At 55.7% G+C, this 27561-nt stretch overlaps 5 protein-coding genes across 9 annotated transcripts; 3 read left to right on the top strand and 2 right to left on the bottom strand.

The window, feature by feature from the left end:
* Positions 1-2524: 2524 nt before the first annotated feature.
* cct7 (chaperonin containing TCP1, subunit 7 (eta)) lies at positions 2525-6364 on the top strand. Its single transcript, XM_061809052.1, has 12 exons — positions 2525-2660; positions 3159-3242; positions 3303-3372; positions 3463-3569; positions 3656-3834; positions 3940-4111; positions 4190-4354; positions 4425-4613; positions 4712-4809; positions 4874-5006; positions 5082-5288; positions 5715-6364. Exons 1-12 carry the CDS (start codon positions 2583-2585, stop codon positions 5940-5942), a joined length of 1710 nt encoding a protein of 569 aa, XP_061665036.1. The 5' UTR covers positions 2525-2582; the 3' UTR covers positions 5943-6364.
* Positions 6306-12352, bottom strand: hspa12b (heat shock protein 12B). 2 transcript variants are annotated; one of them, XM_061809050.1, is made up of 15 exons: positions 12222-12352; positions 11541-12104; positions 11267-11328; positions 11001-11068; positions 10784-10911; positions 10502-10688; positions 10059-10163; positions 9880-9996; positions 9238-9415; positions 8324-8410; positions 7934-8038; positions 7587-7845; positions 7314-7417; positions 7038-7228; positions 6306-6921 (listed from the first exon to the last, which is right to left on the bottom strand). In XM_061809050.1, the coding sequence occupies exons 5-15, from the start codon at positions 10888-10890 to the stop codon at positions 6475-6477; spliced, it is 1887 nt and encodes a 628-aa protein (XP_061665034.1). In that variant the 5' UTR covers positions 10891-10911; positions 11001-11068; positions 11267-11328; positions 11541-12104; positions 12222-12352; the 3' UTR covers positions 6306-6474. The 2 variants fall into 2 exon arrangements, with proteins under 2 accessions (XP_061665034.1, XP_061665035.1); XM_061809051.1 differs by lacking the exons at positions 11541-12104; positions 12222-12352 and having other exon boundaries at positions 11267-11420.
* A 125-nt stretch (positions 12353-12477) lies between these two features.
* On the top strand, positions 12478-17490 carry paip2b (poly(A) binding protein interacting protein 2B). 3 transcript variants are annotated; one of them, XM_061809054.1, is made up of 4 exons: positions 12478-12939; positions 15480-15646; positions 16673-16861; positions 16955-17490. In XM_061809054.1, the coding sequence occupies exons 1-4, from the start codon at positions 12663-12665 to the stop codon at positions 17009-17011; spliced, it is 690 nt and encodes a 229-aa protein (XP_061665038.1). In that variant the 5' UTR covers positions 12478-12662; the 3' UTR covers positions 17012-17490. The 3 variants fall into 3 exon arrangements, with proteins under 3 accessions (XP_061665038.1, XP_061665040.1, XP_061665039.1); XM_061809056.1 differs by lacking the exon at positions 12478-12939 and adding an exon at positions 12956-13109; XM_061809055.1 differs by lacking the exon at positions 12478-12939 and adding an exon at positions 13308-13845.
* Positions 17491-18334: 844 nt separating this feature from the next.
* On the bottom strand, positions 18335-20892 carry nagk (N-acetylglucosamine kinase). Its single transcript, XM_061809053.1, has 10 exons — positions 20345-20892; positions 20145-20229; positions 19973-20071; positions 19766-19907; positions 19564-19674; positions 19324-19436; positions 19173-19260; positions 18948-19045; positions 18787-18865; positions 18335-18720 (listed from the first exon to the last, which is right to left on the bottom strand). The coding sequence occupies exons 1-10, from the start codon at positions 20752-20754 to the stop codon at positions 18518-18520; spliced, it is 1428 nt and encodes a 475-aa protein (XP_061665037.1). The 5' UTR covers positions 20755-20892; the 3' UTR covers positions 18335-18517.
* Positions 20893-21075: 183 nt separating this feature from the next.
* On the top strand, positions 21076-27086 carry dok1b (docking protein 1b). 2 transcript variants are annotated; one of them, XM_061809049.1, is made up of 6 exons: positions 21076-21384; positions 21575-21702; positions 22942-23259; positions 23512-23599; positions 23684-23856; positions 24129-27084. In XM_061809049.1, exons 1-6 carry the CDS (start codon positions 21264-21266, stop codon positions 25404-25406), a joined length of 2106 nt encoding a protein of 701 aa, XP_061665033.1. In that variant the 5' UTR covers positions 21076-21263; the 3' UTR covers positions 25407-27084. The 2 variants fall into 2 exon arrangements, with proteins under 2 accessions (XP_061665033.1, XP_061665032.1); XM_061809048.1 differs by having other exon boundaries at positions 22942-23599; positions 24129-27086.
* Positions 27087-27561: the final 475 nt, after the last annotated feature.

The following is a 27561-nucleotide window of genomic DNA, read 5'->3' as shown; positions in this document are numbered from 1 at the left end:
ATGAATTCCGTCGCCCTCCCGTTTGTGGACACGGCGCCGCCTCGAGATACGAGCGCCCCCCCCCCCCCCCCCCCCGCCCCGGTTGCCGATTCTTTTTGTTTTTCATTTGGCAAGCTGCGATGTGCGTCACGCCCCGCCAGGGCGGCGGCTCTTCGGTTATCTGGCCCCGGATCGGCAGGCCCGATTGAGGCAAACGCAAAAGATAAACACAAACATCAAGAGACTTTTTTTTTTTTTTTTCCCCTCGAGGTCTCATTTGGGCTTCAAAGCGTCAGCGGTCCTCAGACGGATCCGCCCGAGCGCCGCGGGACCACTCGCGTTCATGACAGTCACGACGACAAAATATTGCCCAAAAAGGTCACGATGCAGGTGGACGGCAGGGTGTCAAAGCCGAGGCCCGGGGGCCAGAACCGGCACACCGCATCATATTTTGGCGCTCACGCGAGCTTCTGGTTTTCTTTCATTTGGACAGACGTGCAATTTTCCCACATTTCCACCACATCTGAATTTGCCACGGAAACTGTTTCTACATGATTTCATGATCTCATTATTGTATGCTCTCATAAACATCTGTGGCCCCCCCCCCCCCAAATGACAAAACACATTACAAAAAATGTTGTCCTCAATTGCGGACTGATATTTTCATCGGTCTACTCAAGATGAAGGCCCCCCCCCCCACTGTGGCCGACAGTTAAAAAGGGGTCCAGGACGCCGCTAGACGGGCAGGGAAATAAAATCAAAATAGAAAAGAAAAGAAAAATCAGTCAACAATAAATCCAATTGTCTCACCTGCCGTGACGACGTGAACCGACGCTAGCAGGACGACAAAACGCTCGACGGTCTTCATGGTGACTTTTGCGCCTGTGACTCTGTCGGATTTCTGCCTGGATATTTAGGGGGGGGGGGGGGAAACGGTGTTCAAGCTGGGGGGCGCCACCGCTCCCGCTTATTTGGGCACTTCCTTCCTTCCTCTCCCGCGCTGACGCAAAGCAGGGAGGCGGCGGAGCGCAACAACAGGGACAAAAAAGCGGAATTTGGGGAGACTTTCACTGACGCGGAGCACACTTTGGGCACCCTTCGGACTTTTGACGGATGGAGCATAAATTCTGCTCTTTCACTCTGACATCGGATGATTTTTTTTTCCTTCCTCAAGAGACCCTCAACACACAAAAATGACCATATTTTAAAATCCAACCGGCGCTGCAAAGTGACCACGTGTTGGTCTCGGAAGGCTCTTGGAGGAATCTCAAAAACGGGAAAGGGAAACCAGCGGAGGAATGATCGGAGGGAGCCGTGACATTTTTTCGTCCTGATACCGAGGAGGTCACGTGACTCCATTTGATTTGGGATCAAGCGGGTCAAATGTGCGATGTGTGCTACAACACTGGCTCCCTCTAGTGGTACAAATACAAATCACGAGAGGAACGAACAGGAAATACGGTCAAACATACAGGATTCGATTGATGATATCAGCTCCCATAAATGCATGATTTTTTCGTATGTTATTAATGAAAAAAAAAAAAAAGGCAGCCGGAATGGACCCATCTGTTTTTTTTTTTCCCACCACATAACACAATTTTGACGCGTATGGCTTTTTGTACCTCCCGCTGTGAAAATCCTCCAGAGGGATTTGTTTTTCAGAAGAGGCAGGAAGTGACGTTAACAGCAGCAGCAGTTCGCTCGTCCCTTTCGACTCGTTTTACCTGCGGGAAGGTTGCACGTTGTTCCTTCGTGTTAGCCAAAATGCCGGCTCGTGACATTACTCGAACACTCGTGAGGATGGAGTCGTTCTTCATACTTCTCAAAAAGACCCGCTCCGTCGTGAAATACCCCACCCCCCACGTCCACTCCATGAATGTCCCGGTGTAACATCTGCTGATGACGTTGCAGGCAATATGGCGACCGCTTGGATGTGGAACGAGACTTCCGCAACTTTGCACAGGGACGATGCGCTCTCCGCTCATATTTATTTTTCCCATAGATGTTATCTGCATTTTTCATGACAATATCTATTTTAGAATGTTTATATGCATGACAGTGGAGCTTTAAGGCATCTTAAATACCCCCCCCCCAAAAAAAAAAGAGAAAAAAATCAAGTTCAGTGCTTCAAGTACATTTCATTGTACAATTTAGTAGGGGTGCGTTCGATTTACAACGCGGAATGAACAAAAGGGCTCGAGCGTTGCTCGTTAGCCTTCCAGGTGCCGGTGCAGGTGCAAGTGTAAACACTTTTTTATGAACTATTTTTAACATCTATGGTGCACATAGATCCGATCGCACACACATAAATTTGCTCAAAGATAGTTGGGCTGGCCTGCAGCATGAAAATATATTTCATTCAATACCAACAAACCGGTCTCGAGCCAATCATCGTTGCCTGACGTCATTGAAGGTGCATTCAAAAACACATCGTCACCCTATTTACTTTGAATAATGGTGATTATTTTTCTTTTATGGAATCAAGTTTGTGCCAAAATGATTCACCCCAAAAAAAAACTATCGACACAAAACTTTTTTTTTTGTTTCAAAAATGACTTTTGGTTTGGCGTCTCTGTTGATACCCTCCTTCTTGTCCCACGCTTATGAACGCACCACAGCAAAGCATTGTGGGACGGCTCGCAGGTCCTGAGCTTCTCGAAAGAACTACCGCGAAGATGATGGTACGTCTATTATCCTCCGTGCCATCCGCGTCCATCGCCGCCTTTCGCGGTGTCGGTTCGGGTGCCAAATGACCGGGGATGAGACGCCGTTTCGCCGTCTTTCGCGGAGAGCCATTATTGAAGCAGATGCCATTGTTTAAAGGCCCAAAAATTAGTGTTAGCATCGCATGGCTAACACGTCCGTGGGCGTATCACAGGATGCTTCCTCCTGTGACGTCCAGGATTGCGGATGGCAAAATACGAATAAAATAAGGATTAATTAGCCAAATGTAAAGCGCAGTGTCCGCCTTCTAAGCATCACGGGCAAACAAACAGTTTTGAGGTTGAGCCTCAGTTGCCGGCTTTCGTGTATCGATGGCGCTGGAAAGCTAGCACGGGTCAGGCTAACGGCGCGTTAACAATCGGCTGAATATTCACTAGCAATGCCGCCAGTCCCCTAAACATTTGCGACGGTTCGACAGTAATGAACCGTGTCCGTTTGTTCGTTCATCTCCACAGCCCACGCCGGTGATCCTGTTGAAGGAAGGGACGGACACGTCGCAGGGGATCCCCCAGCTCATCAGCAACATCAATGCTTGCCAGGTCTGCCCAATCTCTCCCCTTGCGTGTATGAGGATGAATGTAGCAACTGCAATATTTTAGGTGATATCGGAGGCCGTGCGGACCACGCTGGGGCCCCGAGGCATGGACAAGCTCATGGTGGACGGGAGAGGTGAGAAAACGACAAAGTCTTTTGGGGTTTTTGAGCCGCTCGCCTGTACTTTAAAAAAAAAACGAAAAAGGGAACGTTGCGCGTTTCCAGGTAAGGCCACCATCTCCAATGACGGGGCCACCATCCTGAAGCTGCTGGATGTGGTCCACCCCGCAGCCAAGACCCTGGTGGACATCGCCCGGTCTCAGGATGCCGAGGTCTTGTTTCCATCGAACGGGGGGAAGGCTTGCAACATTCCAGGACACAAAAGAGAAATGTGACGCGGTACCTCCCCCGCTATCAGGTCGGGGACGGCACCACCTCGGTCACGCTCCTGGCCGCCGAGTTTCTGAAACAGCTGAAGCCGTACGTGGAGGAGGGCCTCCACCCCCAGACCATCATCCGAGCGTTCCGCACCGCCACCGGTCTGGCCGTGGCCAAGATCAGGGAGATTGCCGTGCCGGTGAAGAAAGACGACAAAAAGTGAGCGCTCTCCTTTGCTTCGGTTTTGGAGTGTTTTATTTCAGTTTGTCGGGGGAGTGGAGAACCAAATGCTCGCTTTCCGCGTCCGTCTGTCGCTCTCCTCAGAGAGCAGAGGCAGTTGCTGGAAAAGTGTGCAGCCACGGCACTCAACTCCAAGCTGATTGCTGGGCAGAAGGAGTTCTTCTCCAAGATGGTGGTGGACGCGGTCATGTCTCTGGATGAGCTACTGTCCCTCAAGATGATCGGAATCAAGAAGGTCCAGGGAGGAGGTCTGGAGGTGGGCTTCCTTTCTTTTCCTCCGGCCAAATGAAACTTTTCACCTTTGACGTCGACCCGCCCGTCCCCCGCCCCTCAGGATTCCCAGTTGATTTCCGGGGTGGCCTTCAAGAAGACCTTCTCCTACGCCGGCTTCGAGATGCAGCCCAAGTGTTACGAGAACCCCAAGATTGCGCTGCTGAACGTGGAGCTGGAGCTGAAGGCCGAGAAGGACAATGCGGAGGTCCGGGTGAAGTCTGTGGAGGTACGGGAGAGCCCCGCCGCCGGACTCGGGAGTCCCCTCTTGTCGTGAAGCCTCCGCCTCTCGTCTCCAGGACTATCAAGCCATCGTGGACGCGGAGTGGAACATCCTTTACGACAAGCTGGAAAAAATCCACCGGTCGGGAGCCAAAGTGGTTCTCTCCAAATTGCCCATAGGTGATGTGGCCACCCAGTATTTTGCAGACAGAGATTTGTTCTGCGCCGGGAGGGTCCAGGAGGAAGACCTGAAGAGGACCATGATGGTAGGACACCAGAACCCCTCTGTGTATTCGTGATGACAGAACAGTTTGTCCGTTAAAAACGACGGCAAGCCAACAGCCGTATTGTCGCGTTCATCCAGGCCTGCGGGGGCTCCATTCAGACGTCTGTGGGTAACATGTCAGATGACGTCCTGGGGCAGTGTGAGCTCTTTGAGGAGGTCCAGATCGGAGGAGAAAGGTGAGCTCCGTCTTTGTTTCCGTGGTTACTGGCGGCTCGGCGTCAACTTTTATCCCTGGCGCAGGTACAACTTGTTCAAGGGCTGCCCCAAGGCCAAGACGTGCACCATCATCCTGCGCGGCGGCGCCGAGCAGTTTACCGAGGAGACGGAGCGCTCGCTGCACGACGCCATCATGATCGTGCGCAGAGCCATCAAGGTCGGGAACACAACCGGCGGCGCGACAGCCGAAACAAGAACATTCGCCGACGGCCTTTCGACCGCCCTTTTCCAGAACGACTCGGTTGTCGCGGGCGGAGGAGCTGTGGAGATGGAGCTGTCCAAGTATCTGCGGGATTATTCCAGAACCATCCCCGGGAAGCAGCAGCTCTTGATCGGCGCCTACGCCAAGGCCCTGGAGATCATCCCCAGGCAGCTGTGCGACAACGCCGGCTTCGACGCCACCAACATCCTCAACAAGCTGCGCGCCAAACACGCGCAGGTAAGTCGCTGCGCGGAAGTGGAAGCGCACATCCGTACTTACGCTACACATACGCTTGTGCCTTGAAATCCTGCACGTTGATCTGTAACAATATTCTTTGGTAAGAGTGTGGTATCGGGCTACTGAACTCGCAACAAGCTGCAGTTTGCAAACATCCGGTTTGACCAATCCTGGCTCCTTGTGACGCGACACTGCGCGTGTGCACATAAACGCGGGTTCCGGCGAGCTGGGTTCCTCGTGACCGTCTGCTGCTCCTGAAGTACACGTTGGAGCCCAAAAGTTGCGGGCACCCCATCCCGTTTCATTTTAATGCGCAGAATGTTTCCGGTACTTGTCGCCTCAGCACCGGCAACGTAGAAAGTTGCAAGAGGAAATGAATCAAGAAGCGCATTGACGAGTATTTGTCCTCCGTTTGGGTCGCCGCAGGGCGGCATGTGGTACGGCGTGGACATCAACAACGAGGACATCGCCGACAACTTTGCCGCCTGCGTGTGGGAGCCGTCCGTCGTCCGGATCAACGCGCTGACCGCGGCCTCGGAGGCGGCCTGCCTCATCCTGTCCGTCGACGAGACCATCAAGAACCCGCGCAGCGCCGTTGACGGACCGCCGGGCGGCGGGCGCGGCAGAGGCCGCGGAAGACCCCACGCCCACTAAGACCCCCTCCCGCCCCAAAGTGTCAGCTGCGTTTGGGTTCCCGATCGAGGGACGTCGGCAGGCTGCTTCACGCTAGACTTGAGCTTGAGAGGTAACCCGGTTCTACTGCCTTTGCGTTCCATTGACAGAAGCGGTTCCACGTCTGCCGGTCGTCTCCGACTCATTTCAGTTTCTGGTTGTTTTCCCCCCACGTGTGAGTTTTGGCTTAATTTTCGTGCGTGCGTCGCCGAGCGCGGCCTCTTTGTCACTCGTCGCGGTGCGGTTTCCCAACGTCAGGGCCCGCTTGTTCCTCTGGCGTTCGGTCGCCACTCGTCTGCTTTTGTGTGATGTGACAAAGGCGGAAAGAAAAGCACTGAAAGGATCTGCGCTGCGCGTGTGCGTATTTATTGGACCATTCTTAATAAATGCACCTGCAAAGTCAACTTGGTGTGTTACTTTTAACGACGTCACTTCAACCTGGACGGTTAATCGATCCAGTTCACCCAAATTGCAGGGTTGAGCCACAGTTCCCGGTTGTTGGTTTTGACGCGCTTTAGCTTGACAGGAAGTCAATGGACGCCTTCACGGAGCGTTTGGACGCGACGTCGACGGCCGTGACTTTGATTTCCGTGTCCCCGAACTGCATGGTGGCCCTGATCTCCCTCCTCCCCGAGCCTCCCGCCGCCGACGGCTCCGGCAGCTCCAACGTCACCGTGCCGCATTTCCGGACCCCGGGGTCCGAAATGTACGTGACGTCGTCCGTGGCGCTGCAGTAGATGTTGATGATGATCTTCCGTTGGCACGGGCGAGCGGGCGTGTAGCTCCGCCTCACCACCTCGCCCAGAGCCACTGATTGGTCCACGGACACGAACCGGTCCAGGATGTCGGTGCACCACTGCCGGTCGTCCTTGATGAGGAGCTTGTCTTGAGGGTGGCGTCCCTTCACGAAGCGGTTCAAGACGCCCACGCCGTACGTCAGCGGGCATCGGCGCACCCGCACCTGGGACGGAGCGCTACTTACAATAAACTTGAAAATGCAGCGACGCCCGACGCCGGTCACGTAACGGTACGTTGTTTTTTTGGCGGTGCCGACTGAGCGGATTTGCGCGCCCTTACCACGGTGGGGTTCAGCCCGAACAGCACCGCCCCCTTCAGGATGGTCAGCCCGACGTTATGCGGGACGACGACGCGGCACGCGTGCCCCAGCGCTTTGTGGACGGCGTCCTGCAGCACGGGCGACTCGGCAAAGCCGCCCACCAGGAAGAGGAAACGCACGCCGCGGACCTCCGGCTTTGACATCAGCTCCTCTGCGGCAAAAAGAGGTAAACGGGACGAGTAGCTTGCCCCTCCCAATTCAATTTTGTCCATTTCTGTCGATTTTGTGATTCTCACCGATGTGTCGGACAACGTTGGCGACGGTGGGCTGGAAGAGCTCGTTCATGGCCTCCTGGGTAAGGCGCAGCATGCCCTGCGACGACCACTTGACGATGTTCATACTAGAACACGAAAAACGTCGCAGTCAAACTGTGGTGGATTTATAGCCTTCGCGGGTAAAAATGAAACAAAATCACATCAATCCAGTCCGACTCCCAACAGTGGCGAGGCTGCGGGATTCCGACAGCGAGCGTGTTCGCGATTATTCCCGCGTTCCCAGATGACACTGACTTGCTCCTCCTCAGGGCAGCCTCCACGCTTTGCCCCCTGTGGCTTTTGTAGTAGTCGATGAAGGAGAAGGGCAGCGAGACGTTGAGGGCGTCGGCCCTGCCCGGCGCCACCGTCCGCTTCCGGGCCTCGAACGCGATGGTCAGGTCCACCCAGGCGGCCGGCCGCTTCACTTTGAAGCTCCGGATGAAGTCGTCTCCGAAGATCTGCCTGAGCATGGACTCGAAGGCCAGGTCCACGCCGACGGCGCCGTACGGACCGCCTGAGAGTGGAGAGAAAGGGTTGGGGGAGGGCCCGGAGGATCCGCTTGTTGTGGTTTGGAAAGCTCACAAAAAGTCTGTTTGTTGCACCTGAGGCTTTGTAGAGTTCTTTAAGTGTCCCCTGAGGCTGCTCAATTTGATGGACTGTCAGATCCACCGTTCCTCCTCCGCAGTCTGCTACGATGTATTTGTCGCCTGCGGGACACCGTAGCCGTCAGTTCGAGCACCGTCGCAAAGGTTTTTTGCAAGTGGATTTGCCCGGGCGGGCCAGAAACAAACTTAGATGAGCGGGCTGCCTCCGGGCTCGGCTTTTGCTTCAGGTCTTTCCGATGTTACCGTTCAAGTCCCAGAGTGCCGCAGTGCATATTCGGAACCGTTCGCCTGAAGATCTGCGGTCTTTGCGTTCCTCCGAGAGCCGGGCGCAAATGGCGTCCCGTGATTTATCGATGTGACTCCAGAGTAGGGAAATGTAAATCTTACCGGTCTGCAATTCGGACCACAGCTCTCCGGTTCCGCTCTGGACCACGAAGGTGCGGCTGTGTCTGGATCGTCTCAGCTGCTCCCTGGCTGCGATGATACGCGACGATTTTAAAAAAAAAAAAAAAAAAAAGAAAGAAAGAAAGCTCAGATCGGGCACCTCAGGATACAAGTGATCCGACTCGACAATTTTGTCGTTTGACCCAATTCTTTTTCTATCTTTTGATACGAGCGACGGCGCACACTTTGCAGGTTTTGACGTCGATGTCGCAGCAACGGATTGAACACAAACCGTGCAGCGGTACTCGGTTCCGTTCTTGCTGCTTCCATAGTCCCGAGAAGCCAGATGACGACGTAACACTCGCTGGAGCGGGTCTTGGATGAATTGGGAAAACCAAACGAAGGAAAGTGTACGTGGGGGGCGGCGGGGGGGGGGGGGGTGTTCAGGTTTTACAGCACAAGTTGGACCGACATGCGATTGAGCGCGGCGTGTTTGTGACGCAGAACCAAAGAAAAAGCAGTCGTATGTCCTCTAAATGTGTGTGGAATTGGTGCAGATCTGGAAACAACGTGTGGAAAAAAAAACGTTTGTGCGTATTCAAAACCGAATGATGACCACCACCCCCCAAAAAAAAAAAATAAAAGTTTATCTTTGGAGGGAAACCGAGATGGAAGAGCGGCTCAAGATAGCAAAATGGCGACGACCATGCCAAGCGTATGAGCGGAGAATATCGCTGAAAAGAAACGGGAAAGTGAAGTGAAGGCGGGGAGGGGAGAGGAGGGGGGCGGCGGCGGGCGGTGACATCAGCGTCTGGCTGCACCTTGTTCCAATTACAATATCCTGTTCTTTGTGCGCGAGAGAGACTCAACGGTGCTGTGGGGAAAGGGGGGAGGGGATTGTACGAACAAGCGCCGACCTTGTCTGAAGCCGGAGTCAAAGGGCGGCGATTGGTCGGCGTCCGCCCCGTTCGGCGTCGGCCGCAGGCTCAGGTCCATCCACTGGTGGAGGCGCAGCTTGCGGCAGTAGACGGAGGCCGCCTCCGGTTCGAGGGCGATGAGGAGCCGCTCGGGACGCTCGGCGGACGCCAGACCCGCCTCGCGGGAGCCGCAAAAAAAGAAGCGCAGGTGTCACCACCGTGGTCAGGATCAGAGTTTTAGCTCAAATTATTTGTTCAGTGAAACATTCACGCCCTCTTTAATGTTGAGCAACAGCTAATGATTTGCACGAACGAATCCATAAATGCATTTGCGGGTCATACATCCTGACGGGTCTTATTATTCGTTTTGGGTGAAGCCCCACGCAGAACCAGGGCCGAGGGGCTCCAAAACAGAAGCTGAAAGATGGTTGGGGGGGGGGGGGGGGTCCTGCTTCAGAGCAGGGCGGTGTCTGCTCGCAACTTCCCGTCTTTGTGCGCTGGTCTCGCTCATTGTTCCCTGCTGATGACATCATCGGCAGCGGCAAGCCAACGCACGCGCGCCTGAAAAGTGTTCAGCGCCCGTCCGCCAGGACCGAGTCCGCGGCAGGCGCAGGTGTGGCCAAAAGTAAAACTTTGACTCACCAGGTACGCGGCCTCTCTCATGAACTGCTTGGCGGGTTGTCGCCACACGGCAGGAACGGTTATGACCCATCGGACCCGGTCCCCCTCCGGCGCCGAGGAGCTCTGTTCCTTCACCTCCTGAAACGACAGCGGCTCAGCCGGCGCGTCGTCCGTCGCGGGCGCTATCGTGGAAGTCGGACCTTGAGGGCGTGCTCCCGGAAGAAGCGCAGCGCGTGCGCGAACACCTCGATGGCCGCCACCCTCCGACCGTTGACCGCCTCCAGCTCCGTCGCCAGGGTGAGATCCTGCGACGAACGTGGCCTTGTGACGGCGAGACAGCTGACAAACGTCTACCTAACTGTACTTGCTCCTCTCCTTACTTTTTTTCATACCGCCTTTAAAAAAACAGAACAACATTTTGGGCTCGTGCGGCCAATACAGAGCGCCTCGTTGTCCACCTCGTCGGCCCGCGGGGCGAAGGTGAGAAGGGCTTGCGTTCGATATACTGTAGTACACGGCAAATTTGGCAGGCTTGTGAACAACACTTCTCCGTTGGGTTGTCAAATCCGGGAGACACCCGAAACTACTTGATGTGTACTTAAGACCAGCGAGTACTTTACCTCCGCCGCCTCAGGACACTTACGCAAGTGCTGTGGAGCTTCATTTTGAACTTGTCAAAGTAGAGCCAGTGCCGGGCCTCGTCCGGATCCAGGTCGTGGTAAAAGTCCCGCGCCGCAAAGCCGAAACTGTGGAAGTGCAAGTCGGGAGTAAGCAGCAGACAGGTGGGGCTCTTCTGGTCGGCGACGCCGGGGTCTCCGCCCTCCCAGCGCCTTCCCGACATTCGGGGAAGAAGAAGAAAAAAAAAACCCCATCGTGAAGGGTAGAAAGCGGCAGAACGGATGACACGCAAGAAGGCTCCCCCGACTTCATCGTGTGTATTACGGCTTCCGAGTCCGCCGTGAAGCTGAAAGCGTAGCCGCTGGAGGTCGTCCCAAAGTCTATCGCCACCACGACCGAGAACGGGCAGGCCATCCGCGGTCGAACCTCCGCCCGCTGACCGGCAAAAAAAAACCCAAAGGACAAAGACAACCCGGATGTACGCGAAGGCAAACGTTCCAAATCGCCGGCGTGCGCGTCCTTACCGGCGAGGGCGACGGCGTGAGCGGCGCCACGCCGCACTCGTCTCTCCGAGAGGCCGACGGAGGGTCGCCTGAGGAGGGGAGAAAATGGAGGTCGCGCCAACGCAAACCCGTGAGAACGGCGAGGACAAAGGGAAGGCGTTGATAAATGGCGTCCGACACGACGCTAACCCTCCAACCCCCTTGCTCATTAGCACTTTGGCGCGTAAACACACTTATCTTGAGAGATGTGGAACGACGTGACAAGAAATGTCTGGAATGCGCCTCACGTGGTAACGGGAGGCCGCCGGGTCCGGCTGCGCCGCGTCGGCCATGGCGCAGGATCCGCGATCTGGGAGGGAAGACGGCAAAAAGTCGGTCGTCGTCGTCCTGCCGAGGTGCCCGGGACGAGTCGGAGCGCCCGTCCGGGCGAGGACCCCACTCGAGCGCTGCCGCGACACGACTCTTTGTGGCCTTCGGCGGTGGCGACGGCTGCCTTCAAATCCGAAACTTAAAAAGAGGCGTCGTTGGCCGCTTTTCTCCGAGCGACGGGAGGAGATTTACCTCCAGTTTTTGCGTGGGAGACGGAGACTGAGGCTTCTCTATTCTTGAGCGCGGCGGGGGGGGGTTGGGTCAGGGAGGGGGGGCGTGCGTATCGCCTTCTTTGCTCTTCCTCCGCTGAATGGCTCCTTCCTGTCTTATCTGCTCCCATTTACGCCGAAAGCGAGGTCACGCTTTTGGGTGAAACCGACGGAAATCGGGTGCAGCTCCGGGCGATTCCATTTGGAAATCTGGAAGCCATTACCTGGCACGTTCCGAATCCAGGAGGCCCCGAAAGCGACCCCGCCGAGCCGTCCGTCGCTTTTTTTTTTTTTTTTTTTTTTGGTTTCCGTCAGCCCCTCCGCCGGCTCCGGCTCCGAGACCCCTCGAAACGTGAAACAGACGCCGAACGGCTTTGGAGATCCGCGTCGCGCCGTCGGGGTCCACGCAGGAAGCCAAACATAGGAAGCGACGGAGTCAGGTGACAGGAAGCCGCCCGCGCACACCAATCGTCCCGTGAATTCCGCATGATCTTGGAAGTCACGGAGAAGACGCGGTTCCGTGTTCGGCGATGATCAAACGCGCAATCTAGAAAGAGGTTTTGTTGGATTCAAAAATTCAAAGAAGAAAAAAAAACTTGTTTCATCAACATAAAGGACGCACGACATGGGAACTGGCAAAATAAAGTCCAGCCAGCGCTCTCACGTTTAGGAACCCCCGAAGACGAACGTCAGATCATCGACGGATCAGAATCGGAGTGTTCTGTTCGCTTCAGGTGGGTCGCGACTCGCGACCCACGGGAGGGGTCAAACGTTGTCTGGCAGTCGCCCTCAAGTGGAGATTACAGGCACTGCGCCCTCCAAGAAGATCAAATCCAGATGGGTGGTGGGGGGGGGGGGGCATAATTCTCGAGGGATTCAAACCCACGACCCTTCGACGACAACACGACCTGTGCAAATGGTTTCTACTTTCGTGGGGCGAACATATTGAGGATTAGTCGGAAAATGGTATGACCCAAAAAAAAAACAACAACTCAAATATTGGAATGGGTGGCGCAAAGCCGGCTCCGTTGCCAAGTTATGAATAAAGGCAGCGATAAATAACGACCAAAGCAAGTCGCCGGCTGCATTCTGTTTACTTGTGTGGATGGCGGCAGGGGGCGGAGCCGCGCCAAAAGGGTTGATCGACGTCGCCTCCGACCAATCCGCGAGGCGGGCCCCGAGGGCTCTTCTCTCCCGAAGGCCGCTGCGGTCCGCTCGCGCTTGTTTGAACGGCAAGTGTCAAAGAGGACACGTGTTCTTTGAAATCTTTCCAAATTCGCCACGGCGTGACCCCCCCGCGACAAAAGCGGAAAGAGGAGCGTGCGCCCCCCCCCCCACGCCCCCGCTCCCACCAACCTTCTTCACGCCTCAACTTTTGTTCGGTGAGTCGAGTTTGAAAAAGTTTGCCAGAAGGAGACAGAAATGGAGAGAATCGGGATCATGGCTTCCCTCCACAAAAAGCCTTGGCCGTTTACGTGTGCTCGATTCGTTCGGGACGGGTTCGACGAGTCCAATCGGATGTCATTGACTGGCCATTTAAGTGATGTTGAAGGTTCGACGAAGCCACGCAGGCATTTGTTTTTGCTGTGATGCCGCGTTCACTCAACCTCGGATTTTTTTTTTTATTTCGTGTGTTTGCCGTAAGCGTCGCAACTGAGCAACTTTTTATTTTATTATTATTATTATTATTGAAGAAAATCCTCCCTCGCCGGAGGAGCCACTTTCCTTCAGAAGTGACACGAAAAGACGGGAAAAATAATAGCGCGACAAGAATAACCTGAACGTCTCTCGCGCTGCTTTGCAAATGGAGCGATTTCCATGTCGGGTATCGATCAACATGTTCTGTTCTGCCGTTGTGATGTTGAAAAATAAGCATAATTAATGGTTTAAAAACACGCAGCATGTTTGATAACGTGCTGCTTTTAAGAGCACCTCGGAATCGTTTGTTTTCCAAGACTCGCTTTTTGCGTTGTGAACTGGAACTGAACCCGTCGTTGGTAGAACATTGGAAATATATCGCAGTGGAGACTGACCCAACAAGAACGATGCAATGCTAATCACAATAATGCGAAAAATTCGATTAAAAAGTGCACTGCGGCGTTTTCGCGGAGCACGTGAACGCAACATTGAGCACGTGACCATAGCAGTTAGCGAGGCGGCTAACGGGCTTGAGCTAACTCGCGCAGCGTCGCGTCGCCGCACAGAAATCCCGACGGAAGGAACGCGAGCCGCTGTGGGTGTCACTTTACGCTGGGACTCGGACTGGGACTCGAAGAGCACGATGCCAGGTAACGCGGGCCCTGGACGGCGTCGAACCTCCGCCTTTGTCCGCGCGCCTTGTTTTTGTTGCGCCGCCACGCCGTTAGCAGCGTGCTAACACTGCGGGGGCTTGCTGCTCTTTTGTTTTCAACTTGGGTTCGGCTCGCTCGTCGAGTTCGACACTCGGGGTTGGGGCCAGCCTGCCAGCCTGCCTGCCTGCCTGCCTGCCTGCCTGGCTGGTCCGGGATGATGGCGGGCGGATTTGGCCGTCTCCGAGGCCTGCCCGTTGACAGCTCGGCCTCGAGCATCTTAGCACCCCCCTCTCGGCTTCGTGTGCAGGTCCAGGCCCGGGACATTCACCTGCTCCAGCCCGTCGAGATCCGCGACGGCGTGCGCGTTACATAAGCTGGTCTGACGCGATTCGGATGGCCCGGCGGAGGCAGAGGCGTCTCGCTCGAGATCGCTTGCGGTCTCCCCGCTGCCCCGCGACCCTCTTTTGCCCCTTGTTTTTTTTTTTTTTTTTTTTTTTGGTTTTGTTTTTGTTTTGTTTTTTTTTTTTGACACCGAATGTGCACCCCCGCAGCTCAGAACGATCGATTGTGACATTTGTCAGGATCGATGGAAAATTATAATTTCTTTCGTCATTGTTACGCCTGCCACCGCACGTCGCTAGCATAGATAGATGCACATGGAATATGCATGCTGTCAAGTTTTGGACCAATGAGGCGGGAACTGGACAAAATTCTGCAAGATGTCAAATTACGCACACTTCGTTAGGGGTCAATGTTTGTGTACGGGTCGCTCGCACGCCCGCTTGGCATCCCGTGACCCGCGTGATGCCGAGCGGGCGAGAACCGCCGAGCTTGTCTCTCGCGATCGGCCCGTCACTTACTCGCCGTTCCTCCCTTCTCCGGACACCCCTCGCGCCCGCCGCCGCCTCGACGGATTTCGCAGCATAATTGAAAGTATCGTTTAGGTCGCGGGTGTCAAACTCGAGGCCCCGGGGGCCAGATCCGGCCCGCCACATGATATGGTGCGGCCCGCGAAGGCAAAGCATGAACGTCAACTTCTTGTTCAAGTCTGTACCAAGGTTTCAAATTGTCGTGTCGTAAATCATAATGATGAGGTATTGCAAGCCTTTGTTTTACGTGACCAAACATCGACAATAGTTGAAAAATCCATTAACCTTCATTTCTGAAGTCATAAATTTCACGTGATGAACGATTTTTATGGTTTCACAGTCATAACGGCCCTCCGAAGGGAAAGCGGAACTACAATGTGGTCCGCGCCAAAAAAACAAAAAAAGAGTTTGACACCCCCGTATTTAGGTCGGTTTGTTGACGCGGACACGCTTCCCGGTCGCCATTGTCGCCGCTTCGTTCCCCGCGACGCAAAGTAAAAAAACGGCGACCGGAAAACCCCACTCGGTGGCGGTCCGAGCCGATGTCGTCTGACTTTGAGAAGAACTGCCGGACGTTTTCAGAAGTGAGCGTTGGAGAAAACGCCGCTCAGGTTTCCGGCGGTGGCGGCGTCGCCGCCGACGCGAGCGGGAAGAAGCATTCCGAGGCTTTTGCGCTTCCTGAGTTAAAGGAGCACAAATTTGCCGATTATCCCCGACGGTACGCCGGACCTCGAAAAACCTCCGTTCGGTTGTCCCGCGCAGAGCCGGCTGAGATGAGTGGTCCTGAGGTGGCCAAGTCACCGGGAGGAGGCGCTCCGGGGAAGGAGGGCAAGGAGCCGGTGGCTAACGGGCACGCGGGCGACGCCAACGACGCCAACCCCTTTGCTGAGTACATGTGGATGGAGAACGAGGAGGAGTACAACAGACAGGTTTGTACGCCAACAACAAAAAGTAGGTCGGGTTGCTCAAAGGAAAGTGGGCGTCGTAAAGCGTCAGGAACGGAGCAGCCGAGTCATTCCCTTACGTCCGAGTTTGCGCTCAGCATTTTGTTCTTTTTAAGTATCGGACACCTTTTAGAATTTCCCCACCTACTCAGCAGTTACTAAGTTCTGTGAAGGAGAAGTGTTCTTCGGGGCAATGCATGTCTCCAAATTCTGAATTTTCTGTCTTATTATGATAAGTTTGCAAAAAAAAAAAAAAAAAAAACAGGTTAGCGCACCGCTAGCTGTTTGGTGAGTCGAAAATGTAGCCCGTGGAAGTGGAGAAAGAGGTGCGGGTTCCACTCAGGACTCTCTCTCGCTCCCTCTCGGTAACAAAAGCGCAAATAATAATCTGCACCTTTCGTTGGTATCATCAACATCATTGAACACAACGCCGGCTGTAAGCGCACGCGTTCCGTATTTTCATTGGACTAACCACGGCAGTGCGCTTCCAACGGATAGCGAAGTTGCCCGGAATCGGTTGTCGGCCTCCAGACCTTTTGTCATTCTTTGGTCGGTCCACTTGTCCCGGAGAGGTTCCCGACGCCCGCGATTGTGCCCTCCGTTTGTGTTTCTGCAAGGCGCGCGGGTCGATTCTTCTCGTCGGAACGCTTTCTTGAAGCAACATCGACTGAACCCCGTGCGTCAGTCACATTTAACAGTCGTACGGACATTTGTGGAACTCTCGTCTGTCTGCGCCCCGGATGTAGTCACGCGCTCGAAAATGGTCTGCAATGAGAGACGCCCCCCCCCCACAAACGGACACATTTCAAGGCAATTGTGGATGGTATAGAAATACGCTGACGAAAAGTCGACCATCTCGATGCTCACGTGAACTGAAATGCCACAGATGGGCTATGGGAAAGAAGCACGCATGCGGCGGTAGGCGGAACCTTCGAATGAGGTCTTTTGTCTTTGGGGCACCGGGTGTCTGTCTGCGACTCGGAACTCTCGTCACCGGCGCTTTCCCCGCAGGTGGAGGAGGAGCTCTTGGAGCAAGAGTTCCTGGAGCGCTGCTTCCAGGAGATGCTGGAGGAGGAGGACCAGCACTGGTTCATCCCGTCACGCGATCTCAACAACCAGGGGGTGGAGCAACTGCAGCAGCAGCTCAACGGCCTCTCCGTCAACGTCGGCGAACACCGCAGCAATTTGGAGGAAGTGGCGGTGAGGAGGGGGAGGGGGGCGGGGGGGGGGGGGGACGGACGGCGTGAGGCTGACAGCTTACGACATTCCTTGTCTTCCTTTTTTTTTCTGCAGAGGAAGAGCATTTTGAATCCCGAAGCAAAGGAGTTCGTCCCTGGAAAGAAATACTAGGAGTCCCCCTCACCTCCGTGGTGCGCCCCCCCCCCCCCCCCTACACACACACACACACACACAGAGCAGCCCTCGCTCGCATTTTCTCAGAGACTCTGGCGGCCACGAGTGAGCACACTGACCCTCATACACACACTTGAAGGCCCAGTTTGGGGGGGCAGGGGGGTGACTTTTCCTTTTTTTAATTTTGTTTCCTTTTTATTTCTCGTTTTGTTTCTTGTAAAGCAGGGGGGGACACTTTGGATCGGGAAGGGGGGGTGGGGTGTTAACACAAGTCCAAGCGCCGCAGCGTGCGCACTTCCGAATGCTCTCGTCGGCCTCGCGGAGCAAGCGAACTCTCGCTGACGTCCCCCTCGGAAATGAGGCAGCTACCGAGGAGCGATGCCACACTCAAAAAAAAAAAAAAAATAATAATAATAAGCAACCCAAAGTGTTGTCGCGTACATTTTGTGTTCCATCAAATTGGGGATAAAAGCCACGAGATTTCCGGTTTCCAGGGCGACAAGGTGACTTTGAGCCGTACTTGTACTTTCGGGGGGGGGGGGGGACTCGGCGGGCGTCTCCGCGATCCCCTCGTCGCGAGCGAGCAGCAAATTGGCGCAAAGGTCTGCCGTCGCGACCCCAGATACTTGCGCGACCGTCGATTATGGGGGGGGGGGGGGGGACGCTTTTGGTTGCCGGCACGCCAGGATTTGTCGGACAGCCCCGACAAGTGTCCAGTCCCGCATCAGGTTCTTAAGCAGCCGCTCCTCGAGTTTGGCCTCGTCAGCCAGTTTTGAGTCTGCCCGGGCGTCGGCTCCATTGGGAGGGGTTCCGGTAGGGGCGGGGGGAAACCGTATCGCGACCGTCGTCGGACCGTTTGGGCCTCTTCCGTAATCTTGGTCATCATTTCAAACGAGGAAGTTCTTTTCTCGAGCCAGTCATAGGAAACAAAACAAAACAAAAAAGTTGCATAGGTCGAAATGTCCAATCAGGTTCACTTCTCAAATCTTTTATTCTTGTTTTTCTGCGTCGTACATGTGACTGTTTCACCGGTACAAACATTTCAACCGCTGACGGTGCCGTTCGGCTCGGAGCAGAACTTTGCCGTGCGCCGCGGCACCCCCGTTAATCTGGATCGGAATGTTTGCCTGATGGATTGTGCAACACAAGAGCATCTTTTTTTTTTTTTTTTTTTTTTTGGAGTTAGTTGACAGAAGCTGTTAAAAGTTAAGAGGTCCAAAGACACAGTATTAATTCCAATAAAAATAATGAATAAACGCGTTCAAAGACAAAGGCGTTGGCAGTTTTCTTTCCGCATGACAAGAACTACGACTGGAGTGATTCATTCCAAAAATGGATTTATTCAAAGTATTTAGCACCGTGCGCACACCCGAAACACAAACGGTCCCGTCCCGGATGCCGAATTGCGGCGGCCCGTTTGGAATTAGAACTCGGGAGTCGACGCGATCCGAGGAGGCGACCTTTGCCACGCGTCCGTTGAGATTTGCCCCGGAAACGCGCCCCCTACTGCTCGCAGGAGCGGCGGTAGAAGACGTCGACGTTGGCCGCGTAGTCCATCCTCAAGACGACGGCGCCGGAGGCGCGGGCGCCGAGACTCGCGCCGCCGAGCGCCGACGACCGCTTCAACGACAGGAGGCTGTAGCCGCGGAAGCGGCCCTTCGAGTCGTCGCTCGCCGCCGCCGCCGCGTCCAAGACCTCCACGAAGCCTTGAAGGAGAGCTTTTAGAAGACGGCCGGAGGGCGGGGGAAGGGCCGACGTTGACGGGCGCTCACCCGCTTTCAGAAGCTCCCAACTTTTCCACACGGAGCCCACGCACAGGATGGGCAGGCCGAGGTCACCGCGGAGCAGAGCCTGAAGGAGTCGGTTCGGCTTTTTAGGGGGGGGGGCGATGGTGGCCCACGCGTACTAAAGACAGAAGGCGCGCGTCACTCACCTCCGGCGCGGCGGGGAGGACGGCGAGCACGTGTCTGGCGAGGACTCTCCCGGCCTGAGCGAACACGTACTGGCACAGAGCGTCCCCGGCTACGGCGCCTTCGGCAAACAAGCGCGTCACAGGAAATGAATGCCGGTTAAAAGAAAAAAAAAACAAAAAAAAATGTTGTTCCATCATTTTGGAAACAAAGTCAACTTCTTTTAAAGTGCGACATACACTTCCTACCTTCAGCCAGCTTCTGGCAGAAGCCGGCAAAGTGGGACTTGCGGAAGTCGGTGTAGAGGTGCGGCAGCATGCCCAAGAGATCGGACACCTAGAAAGAATCCCGCAGGATTTGGAACGCGCCGCGTCGCGGTCGTCCCGCCGCGTCGCTCACCTGAAAATACGCCTCCATGGCTTTTCTCACGTGGGTGATGTCGTGCGGAGGCGGAGCCATCTTGTCTCTGGCGTCAAACACCGTCTTGACAGCCAAGTGAGCGATCCAGAATGCTGGGGACGAAGGACCGATCAAATACAGGCTGTCCTGTCCCAAACGTCACTCGTCTCCGTTTTCCTTTTCGCCGTCGCGACTCGAGGTCATCCGAGCGTATCGCCGGCCGGTCCCCCGGGATCTCACCGGATCCTTCGTCGCCCATGATGTGACCCCAGCCGCCGCAGCCGACCTGGGACCCGTCCGGATGGACCAGTTTGCAGTTGGAGCCCGTCCCGGCGATCAAGACGACGCCTCCTGGTGACGCGAGACAAACCTTTGCGCTCCAGACGGCGGACGGGAACGATGCCGCGCCTCAAAGGAGCAAAGTCCCGAGGCGTCGACTCACCGCGATCGCTTGCGGTGGCCATGGCGCCGATGGCGTCGCTCGTGATGAAATAATTGCGGCTAAGTCTGGGGAAGACCTCTTTCATGCGGGCCATCAGTTTTTCGATAGCGTCCTTTTGCTCGCCGCCGCTCAGACACATGCCCTGCAAACGCAGCAAATCACATTCTGACACGCGCGAAAAGATGATCGACCAAACGACTGACGCACCAGCGAGCGCAGCGGCGTATTCGGATCCAGTCCCGCCTGCACCTTGGCTCTCTGGACCATCTCGTTGATGGTTTCGATACATTTGTCCACCCCCACCAACTGGACGAACGCAAGTGACGCGAATAAGACCGCTTGAAGACACGGCGGGTCAGAAGCGATGACTTCAGCTCACCCAGTGGTTGGTGGAGGGCCCCTCGGTCTCTGCAAGGATTCTTCCATCTTCTGCCACCAGTACGGCCGTGGAGTGGGTCCCCCCACTAGAGACGCACACGAGTTAGTTCCACAAGTACTTCCTGATACAGCTTCATGTCATGTCTCGAGGCAAAAACAGCAGAAACATCCACAAGTCACAATTTCGGTCGAGATTGTCACCCTTCGACTCCGCCGAAGACCGACGCCATGGTCCGCTTCCTTGTTTGCGAGGATCTCGCGAGGGCAAAGCAGAGAGCCGAGTTGCGCGCCGGCAGGCGGCGGCATTGCGCGCACGAGACGGGAATCGACGCGGCGGCGCGTGACAGCTCGGAAACGCGTCCAAGTTCCAGAGGATGTGAGTCGGGCTCAACGGGATGCGGTTGGCGTGAGTCCGCGTTCTGCGTCGCGCCGAACGACGATACCAGACGCGACAAACGGTGGCATCTGCAGCCCATTAAAAGGGGATTCTCGCTGCCCCCGCACGAGTGGGCGGTCCTCGTCAAACGTTGCTTGAAACGAAACCTTGAAGGGGGGGGGGGGGGATCGACACGTCTCCGGCGAGGAGCAACGCTTTGACTTTGCAATCGCATCACAAAACCAGAATAAGGACAAGAAGGCTGTCACCAAAAAAAAGAAAGAAAAGGAGGAAAAAAGAGAGGTTACGCAAGAGTGAGGAGGTGGGCGAAGCGCAGGAGCGCCCGTCAGGTCGCGGGCGAAAGCGGATTCGGAACTTTGGTCCTTCAACAATAAAACACGGGCCGCATCGTCGTCGTCGTCGTCATCGTCCCGCCCAAGACGTCTGTCAAGTGTTGAACACTTTTGCCACCACACAACTCACAAAATGACATCCGGAATCTGAGCAAAGCCAAGTTCTGATGTATGAATGGCAACAAATGCACGCACGGCCCGATTATGATACATTCCATTTTCCACATTTCGTCGTTGGATAATACACGGACGGGCACGTTTTTAGACCAACTGGTTGGAATGCACTTATTTGTCACCCTTCTCGGAAGTCAGCATTTGAATCCAAGGGCTGAACGGGAGCAAAGGCAACTCTTACACTGAAAGGCTCAGAGGAAGTTAGTAGAGGGTTTCGATGATTCGAGCTTTGCCAGAGTCCAGTCTCGCAGCAGCCGTCAGATGCGTCAAGGAGAGGACAAGGTCTCAGTCAAAGTTTTGGACCGAATTGATCGTTGACGGGGATCGCCCAGCCAGCGGTAGGTCGGATCTTTGCTTTGACCGGGCCACGCCGCCTGGCACCGCGCCCCGCGGCGACCGTTTTCGCGACTCGGCAGCGGAAGTTGAGAGAAGTTGGGGAAGTTGTTCGGGGGCGGGGAGGGACAGAAAAGAACAACAAACTCAAGAGGGTTTATCTTTTTTTTTTTTTTTTTTTTTTTTGTCCCCAAGTTCAAGTCAAGTTGGGCTCTCCGAAGGGGAAGCGTCCCTGGGGGGCTGGGGCGGGGGGGTCGGCGGCCATGGACACCCACATTAAGGAGGGACAACTTTACCATGTGCAGCATCAAAAGTTTGGCAAGGTAACCATTTTTTTTTTTTTTTGCTTCTCTTGCGCCACACGGTAGATAATTGTCAGATGTTACAACCCGGGTTCTTCTTCAAAAACTGGACTTGGTTCACGTTGCTTTCCTGCTTTGAATCGTGCGCATGCACATCACGAAGGAACCCGCAAAAATGACAGCTGGCCTTGTGATGAGCTAAATTTGGTGGCGCTAGCGTGAGCGCCGCGCGGCCCAAGACGGAAGGCGGATTTGGATTTTTGAAACGGCCGCCTCTAGAACACTCGCCCGTTGTCTGTTTGGACCGCGTGGGGTCCGGCGGACGCTCGTCGCTCGCAAACCCGCGTTTGGAGATGAGAACGCGGCTCCTCGCGGGGACTTGTGAGAGGGTCTTTTGTCTGCGTTGCGCGCCTCTCCCTGGTCATATGACATGGAGCAACAGAACATTCTGCCCTGGTTCCTGACCCGACATCACCCACGCCACGACTGACCTCAATCGGAGGAAAAACTCCAAGCGAATGCCGTGAAAATACACAATTTGGAACCCAAAGTACGATTGTTTGCGGTGAATGAGGATCGGAACCCCTCTTCCCCCCCCCCTCTGCAAAACGTGGGAAAACTGCAAAGGGTTCGGTGACGCGCAACCAATCGGCTCACGCGATAAAGCCACTCCTGCTCTCATTGGTCGATGTCGCACTGGCGACCAATCACGCGCCCCGCATCAAAGTTTCTTTCCCCATTGTGCCGATCTGGGTGTGTGTTTTGTTTTGTTTTTTTTTAAATTGCTTTTTAGCCGTAAAAAGCCACGACCCACTGAAGCGGCAAAAGGTGAAGCGCAGAGTAACGAGGGAACTCTGTTGAGACGTTTGCTGTTGTTTTGTTTTTCCCGAAAGGGCGAATTCATTTGCATACGAGGTTGTTTTTGTACGGCGCCGCACATGTTCAAGTACAATGCGATGGCGGCGGTGGCGGCGAGGTGTTCCTGAACCCCCGCAGGTTCCTCAATGTGGTCTGCATTTCTTGTTCTCTCGACGACGCAGATGTGTCCTGTGCAAACATTTTCAGTTTCAGTCGTTTGTCTTTTTCCTGTCACCCGTTTCCTGTCTTCCGCCAATTTTTCGACGCGCGCGCCAGACGGTCTCCTCTCCCGGCGTCGAACAAAACAAGACCGCTTCGCTTTTTAGCTCAGGCGTGTCAAACGTACCCAAGAAGTGCAAAGAAAATACAAATCAAGGGGCCTGTTGTTTTTGCGCCCGTCAGAAATGGAAGAAGAACTGGTTGGTTCTCTATCCGGCCAGCCAAAACGGCATCGCCCGCCTCGAGTTCTTCGAGTGGTCCGGGTCGGGAGGCGCGGGCGGCACCTCGGGCGGAAATTTAAACGAGAAGAGCAGAAAACCGGACAAGAAGATCATCCGTTTGTCCGAGTGCATCTCCATTCTGCCGGCGCTGACCGAGAACTGCCCCAAAGAGAACATGGCGGCGTTCTGCGTGGAGACCAACGATAAGACCCACGTCTTTGCCACGGAGAAGAGCGCCGCCAAGGAGTGGATGGACACCATGTGTGACATTGCATTTCAGGTATCCTTTCTTTCTTTGGCTCGCTTTTGCAAAAATGTTCCCTACCGCAGCCTGAATATTTTTACGACCGACCGTCGGAGAGATCCTGCGACATCCTGCCCGCGTGAGCGTTTTGCCACCCACCGGAACTCGAACAGGGCGCTCCCCTGTCACTGTCGGTCAGCATCTGGTTTTCGAGCAGGGGAACCGCCGGCGACGGAGCAGACAAGCCGTAAGACGGTTGACGGAGGCGGCTTTGTGTCACTCCAACAGGGGGGAAGCGGCGCCGACGGGGAACCTGACGGGGAATCTCAAGACCTGAAGATGTCAGAGAACCTCATCTATTACTCCCGAGAGGACGGTGAGTACGCGACAGAAGCCCAAAAGCCGTCGCGCACCCGCGACTCGGTCGGCATCCGGCGACTCTGAACAATCACGTCCGCAGCCGACGAGTTCTGGGTGAGCGTTCAGCGGACGGAGGCTTCGGACCGCTGCCGCCTGGCGGGCAACTACTGGCTGAAAGCTGCGAGCAACGCCCTGGTCTTGAAAGAGCCCAAAACCAAGAGTCACGTCTTCGTGTGGCCCTACAAGCTGCTGAGGAGATACGGCCGAGATCGGGTGGGTGCGAGAATCACTTTTTCCACTTCCGAGTTTCAAGCGTGAAAGGAGGTGTGAAATGTGACGAGCAGATGAAAATGGTCGGCGAGGTGTCAAACGTTTTTTTTTTCTTTTTCCCCTTCCTCGCGCTCGTTAGAACGAAGTTTAAAAAAAAAAAAAAAAAAAAGAGAGAGACTGGAAAGCCGTCTCTCGATTGACATCCTCACGCGCGCACTTTGAAATCTACCCGAGTGGTTTGGATCTTTTCATGTTTGCGTCCCTCCCTCCCCCAGGTGATGTTTTCTTTCGAGTCCGGGCGCCGCTGCGACTCGGGCCCCGGTAACTTCACCTTCGACACCAAGCAAGGCAACGAGATCTTCACGCTGGTGGACCGGGCTATCAAGTCCCAGAAGGCCCTGGCCGAGGAGCGTCCCCTCAGCTGCCCCGTCTGCTTCGACCCGGAGTGCCCGCCGTCCCTGCAGCACCCCCGCAACCAAGGCGTCGCCGCGCCCGGAAGCGGGGACGCCGGCAGCTGCAGCAGCCGGGAGGCCGACGGCGACTCGGGAGGCAGCAAACCGGGATCCGCGGACGGCGTGCTCGCCAGGGGCGAGGGAGGCGACGGAGGGGGCGGGGCGAGAGGGCAAGCGAGCGCCGGTGCCGATAACCGCAAAGGGAGAAGTTTACCAGAACTGCCCGCCGCGCCGGGGGCGGCGAGCGGAGGGAACACGCCTCCGCGGTCTCCGAGAGGCCAGGGGGCGGCGAAGCGTCCTCCTTCGCCCGACCGGCAAGCCGCCCTTTATTCCGAGCCCGTCGACGCCGTCCGTCTGCCTCTGCGCGCGGCCGACGGCCTCTACTCCGACCCGGTGGACGTCCTTCCGTCCGGGCCGCTCGTGCACTCTCCTCCTCGCCCGCGACCCGCGGCCGACGAGTCGTCCGGCGGCGGGAACCCGAGCAAAGCCCGGGACCTCGATGCGCACGTGTACGACCGCATCAGCCTCGGGCTGAGCCAGAAGACGGGCGCGCTGAGTCTGAACGGGGCCGCGAACGCGGAAGGCGGCGGGAGACCTGGAGGCAGAGGGGTCCCCGCGGGACCCTCTCTGGAGCACATCTACGACGAACCGGAGGGTTTTGCCAAAGGAGGTCTGCACACGGTGGGGATGAGCGTTTACAGGGAAGCCCGTTTGGAGCCCTCCAACCACAAGAGGCAGGAGCAAGCGGCTTCCCCGTCAGGATTGGAGGGAAACTACAGCACCCCCAGCCAGGCAAAGTCCTCCGAGTCCCACAAGTATTCTGCCCACAACCGCGGGGGACCCCTTCCTCCGGCTCCGAAATGGCCCAAACCCGCCACTGCTCCCAAACCCGCCGGCAAGGCCAATTATGCCAGGAAGGAGCCCGTTCCGTCGCCGACGGGGAAACGCGGCCAGCCCGTCGATAACGTCAACAACAACAACGGCGGCGGCGGCGGCGGCGAGAGCCGAGGGGACCGGGAGCTGTACGGCAAAGTCTCAAAGCCCGCTCGCTCCAAATTGACCTCCCCTGATATTATCTACGACAACTTGGGAAATATTTGACTGCTGCCTTTGAGAGGCTCCGATGACGATGATGGCCAGAAACTCTCAACAAAGCACGTTCGATTCTCAGTAAGCAGACTTTCTGTCGCGGGCAGAGCAAATCTGACCTCGTCTTCAACTTCCCTTCCTAAACCGTTTTGGCGAACGAGCCGGACGGACCATGCCGACCCGAAGAGTTTTCTCTGGAGCCTGCGAAAGACACGGGGTGGGGGGGGGGACGGGACCAAAACGTTGATCCGACGAACGCTGCCAGTCGGTTGGCCCGCGAAACGAGGACGGAGCGTCCCGTGAGCGGCTTCCGGTTCCGCGTCGCGCTGCTTTTCATTTGCCGGAGTGCCTTCGCCAGCGGCTCCGCAGATGCTCCGCCGGTCCCGTGGCAAAAGCGGACTTGACGCACGTGGTACACGGCGGCCCATTTGGGGAGGACTTCCAAAATGCGTGTTTGCACGCGTGACTCGCGACGTTTTCGCGTCGCAGAAGTCTGGGCCGCTTTGGACTTTCGCTTTGGGCGACGTGCCGAGGAATTTCCTCTTGCCCTCGACCAGGAATCCCGGAGAAAGCGCACGTCGCTTTTCCGAGACCGAAGGAGCTGCCGCCCGACGGACAAAAACGCAAGTCCGCGTCTGTCGGTGGAGGTTGTTCACCTTTTTCGCGCCGACCGCGACTTGCTCTGCAGACGTCGCCGGGGACCGCCCACTTTTATTCTTAGCCCCGCGTGGGCGCGTCGTGCTGCGTCTGCGGCCGGACACGCTTCGTCTCAGTTCTTTCAAATCCTTTCATTCACCTTTTTGCTCCCTCCACCTGATAACTGTCGTGAAAAAAAGGCCGCTCGAATGTTTTCGATCAGCAGACCAAAGTCAATGGCGGAAAAATGTAACCCAAGTCCAAATAAAAGCTATTTTTACGTGGGGATTTTCTTTCTCCAAAGCTGCTCAGGCCCTGTGAAATGATTCACTATTTATGGTCACGTTATGAGTTGATTTTCACCGGCCAGACCTCCAGAAATCGCGTCACTCGATCCCGCTCGACGCAAACGGGCTCGAGAAGCGCCGACCGAATGCTCCGACGCAGACGCATGAAACGGTCGTTCATCCGTCCATTTTCCAAGCCGCTCGTCCCCACGAGGGTCGCAGGAGCGCCTGAGCCTCGCCCGGCTATCTTCGAACGAAACTGAACCGGCCGCCGGTTAGCCGCAGGGCACCGAAACGGACGCCGTAACTAAGTGGGAACCGAACCCAAAGTCAGACGAGTGGGCCGCGACGCCATCAGAGATTTTTCAAGTCGTTCATTTCACCTTTGTTTCAATAGAATATGCGACAATATACAGGCCTCGAATGTACAGCGTTTGTCGCGAACGCTCATTTCCGATGCCCATCCCTACAAGGGCTTTCGATTGAACTTTACTTGTCCGGACATTTTCTACAGCTTTAGGGCGCCACCCAACCACAGTGCGAGCCATTATCCTCAAATGGGGAAAACGCAGAACACCTGGCCAGGCGTGCGCCGGCCATCCGGGAGCTCACGAACCAAAGCGCCGTGAAGGAAGAGACTTGTCAAAAAATGGCAGCCTTCTAAGGCCAAAAAGAACATAAAACCTCAAATCTTTGGGAGAATATCCGATGGACCGACAAGACGTACGGTGCGTGCGGCACGTTCCGTCCGGCGTGTTGGGAAAAAACCGTGTTTGTTGCCGCATTCAAATAGTTGTGTGGGGGGGGGGGGGGAAGTTGGCCAAAAGATCTCCGCGGCGATGCGAAAGACTGGAAAATGCTCCGTTTGACTCGTGACTTCCGAGGGCGACTTGTTAGGTGGCCTTTTTCACAAAGAGAGCTCGAGACGGATCCTTCCAGGGGGCAGGCTAGTAGCCATCGTGACCACCAGATGGAGACAAAAGATCGCGAAGAGGATCTCGGCTCTTCTTGCATTTGTGCTGTCATTTCAAGTCAAGTAAGTCCATTTCGCCCCGGATGGGACGCGGAGACCAGTGAACGGTTGCGACATCAAGACTTCGGTTCTTTTAATTAACGCCGACGTGATGACACGATCTGGCCCGGTCATTTTTAGTTGCCGCCGCGCCGCGTTTCACTTCCTCGCTTACCGAAAAGACGGAAGGCCACAGCGTGCGTGCGACTTTGAATTTAGCGAGATGAGATTC

The sequence above is a fragment of the Syngnathoides biaculeatus genome, chromosome 21 (assembly GCF_019802595.1).
Source record: "Syngnathoides biaculeatus isolate LvHL_M chromosome 21, ASM1980259v1, whole genome shotgun sequence".
Taxonomy (NCBI): Eukaryota; Metazoa; Chordata; class Actinopteri; order Syngnathiformes; family Syngnathidae; genus Syngnathoides; species Syngnathoides biaculeatus.
The sequence above is the reverse complement of the archived record's forward strand: the minus strand, read 5'-3'. Positions and strand labels throughout refer to the sequence as shown.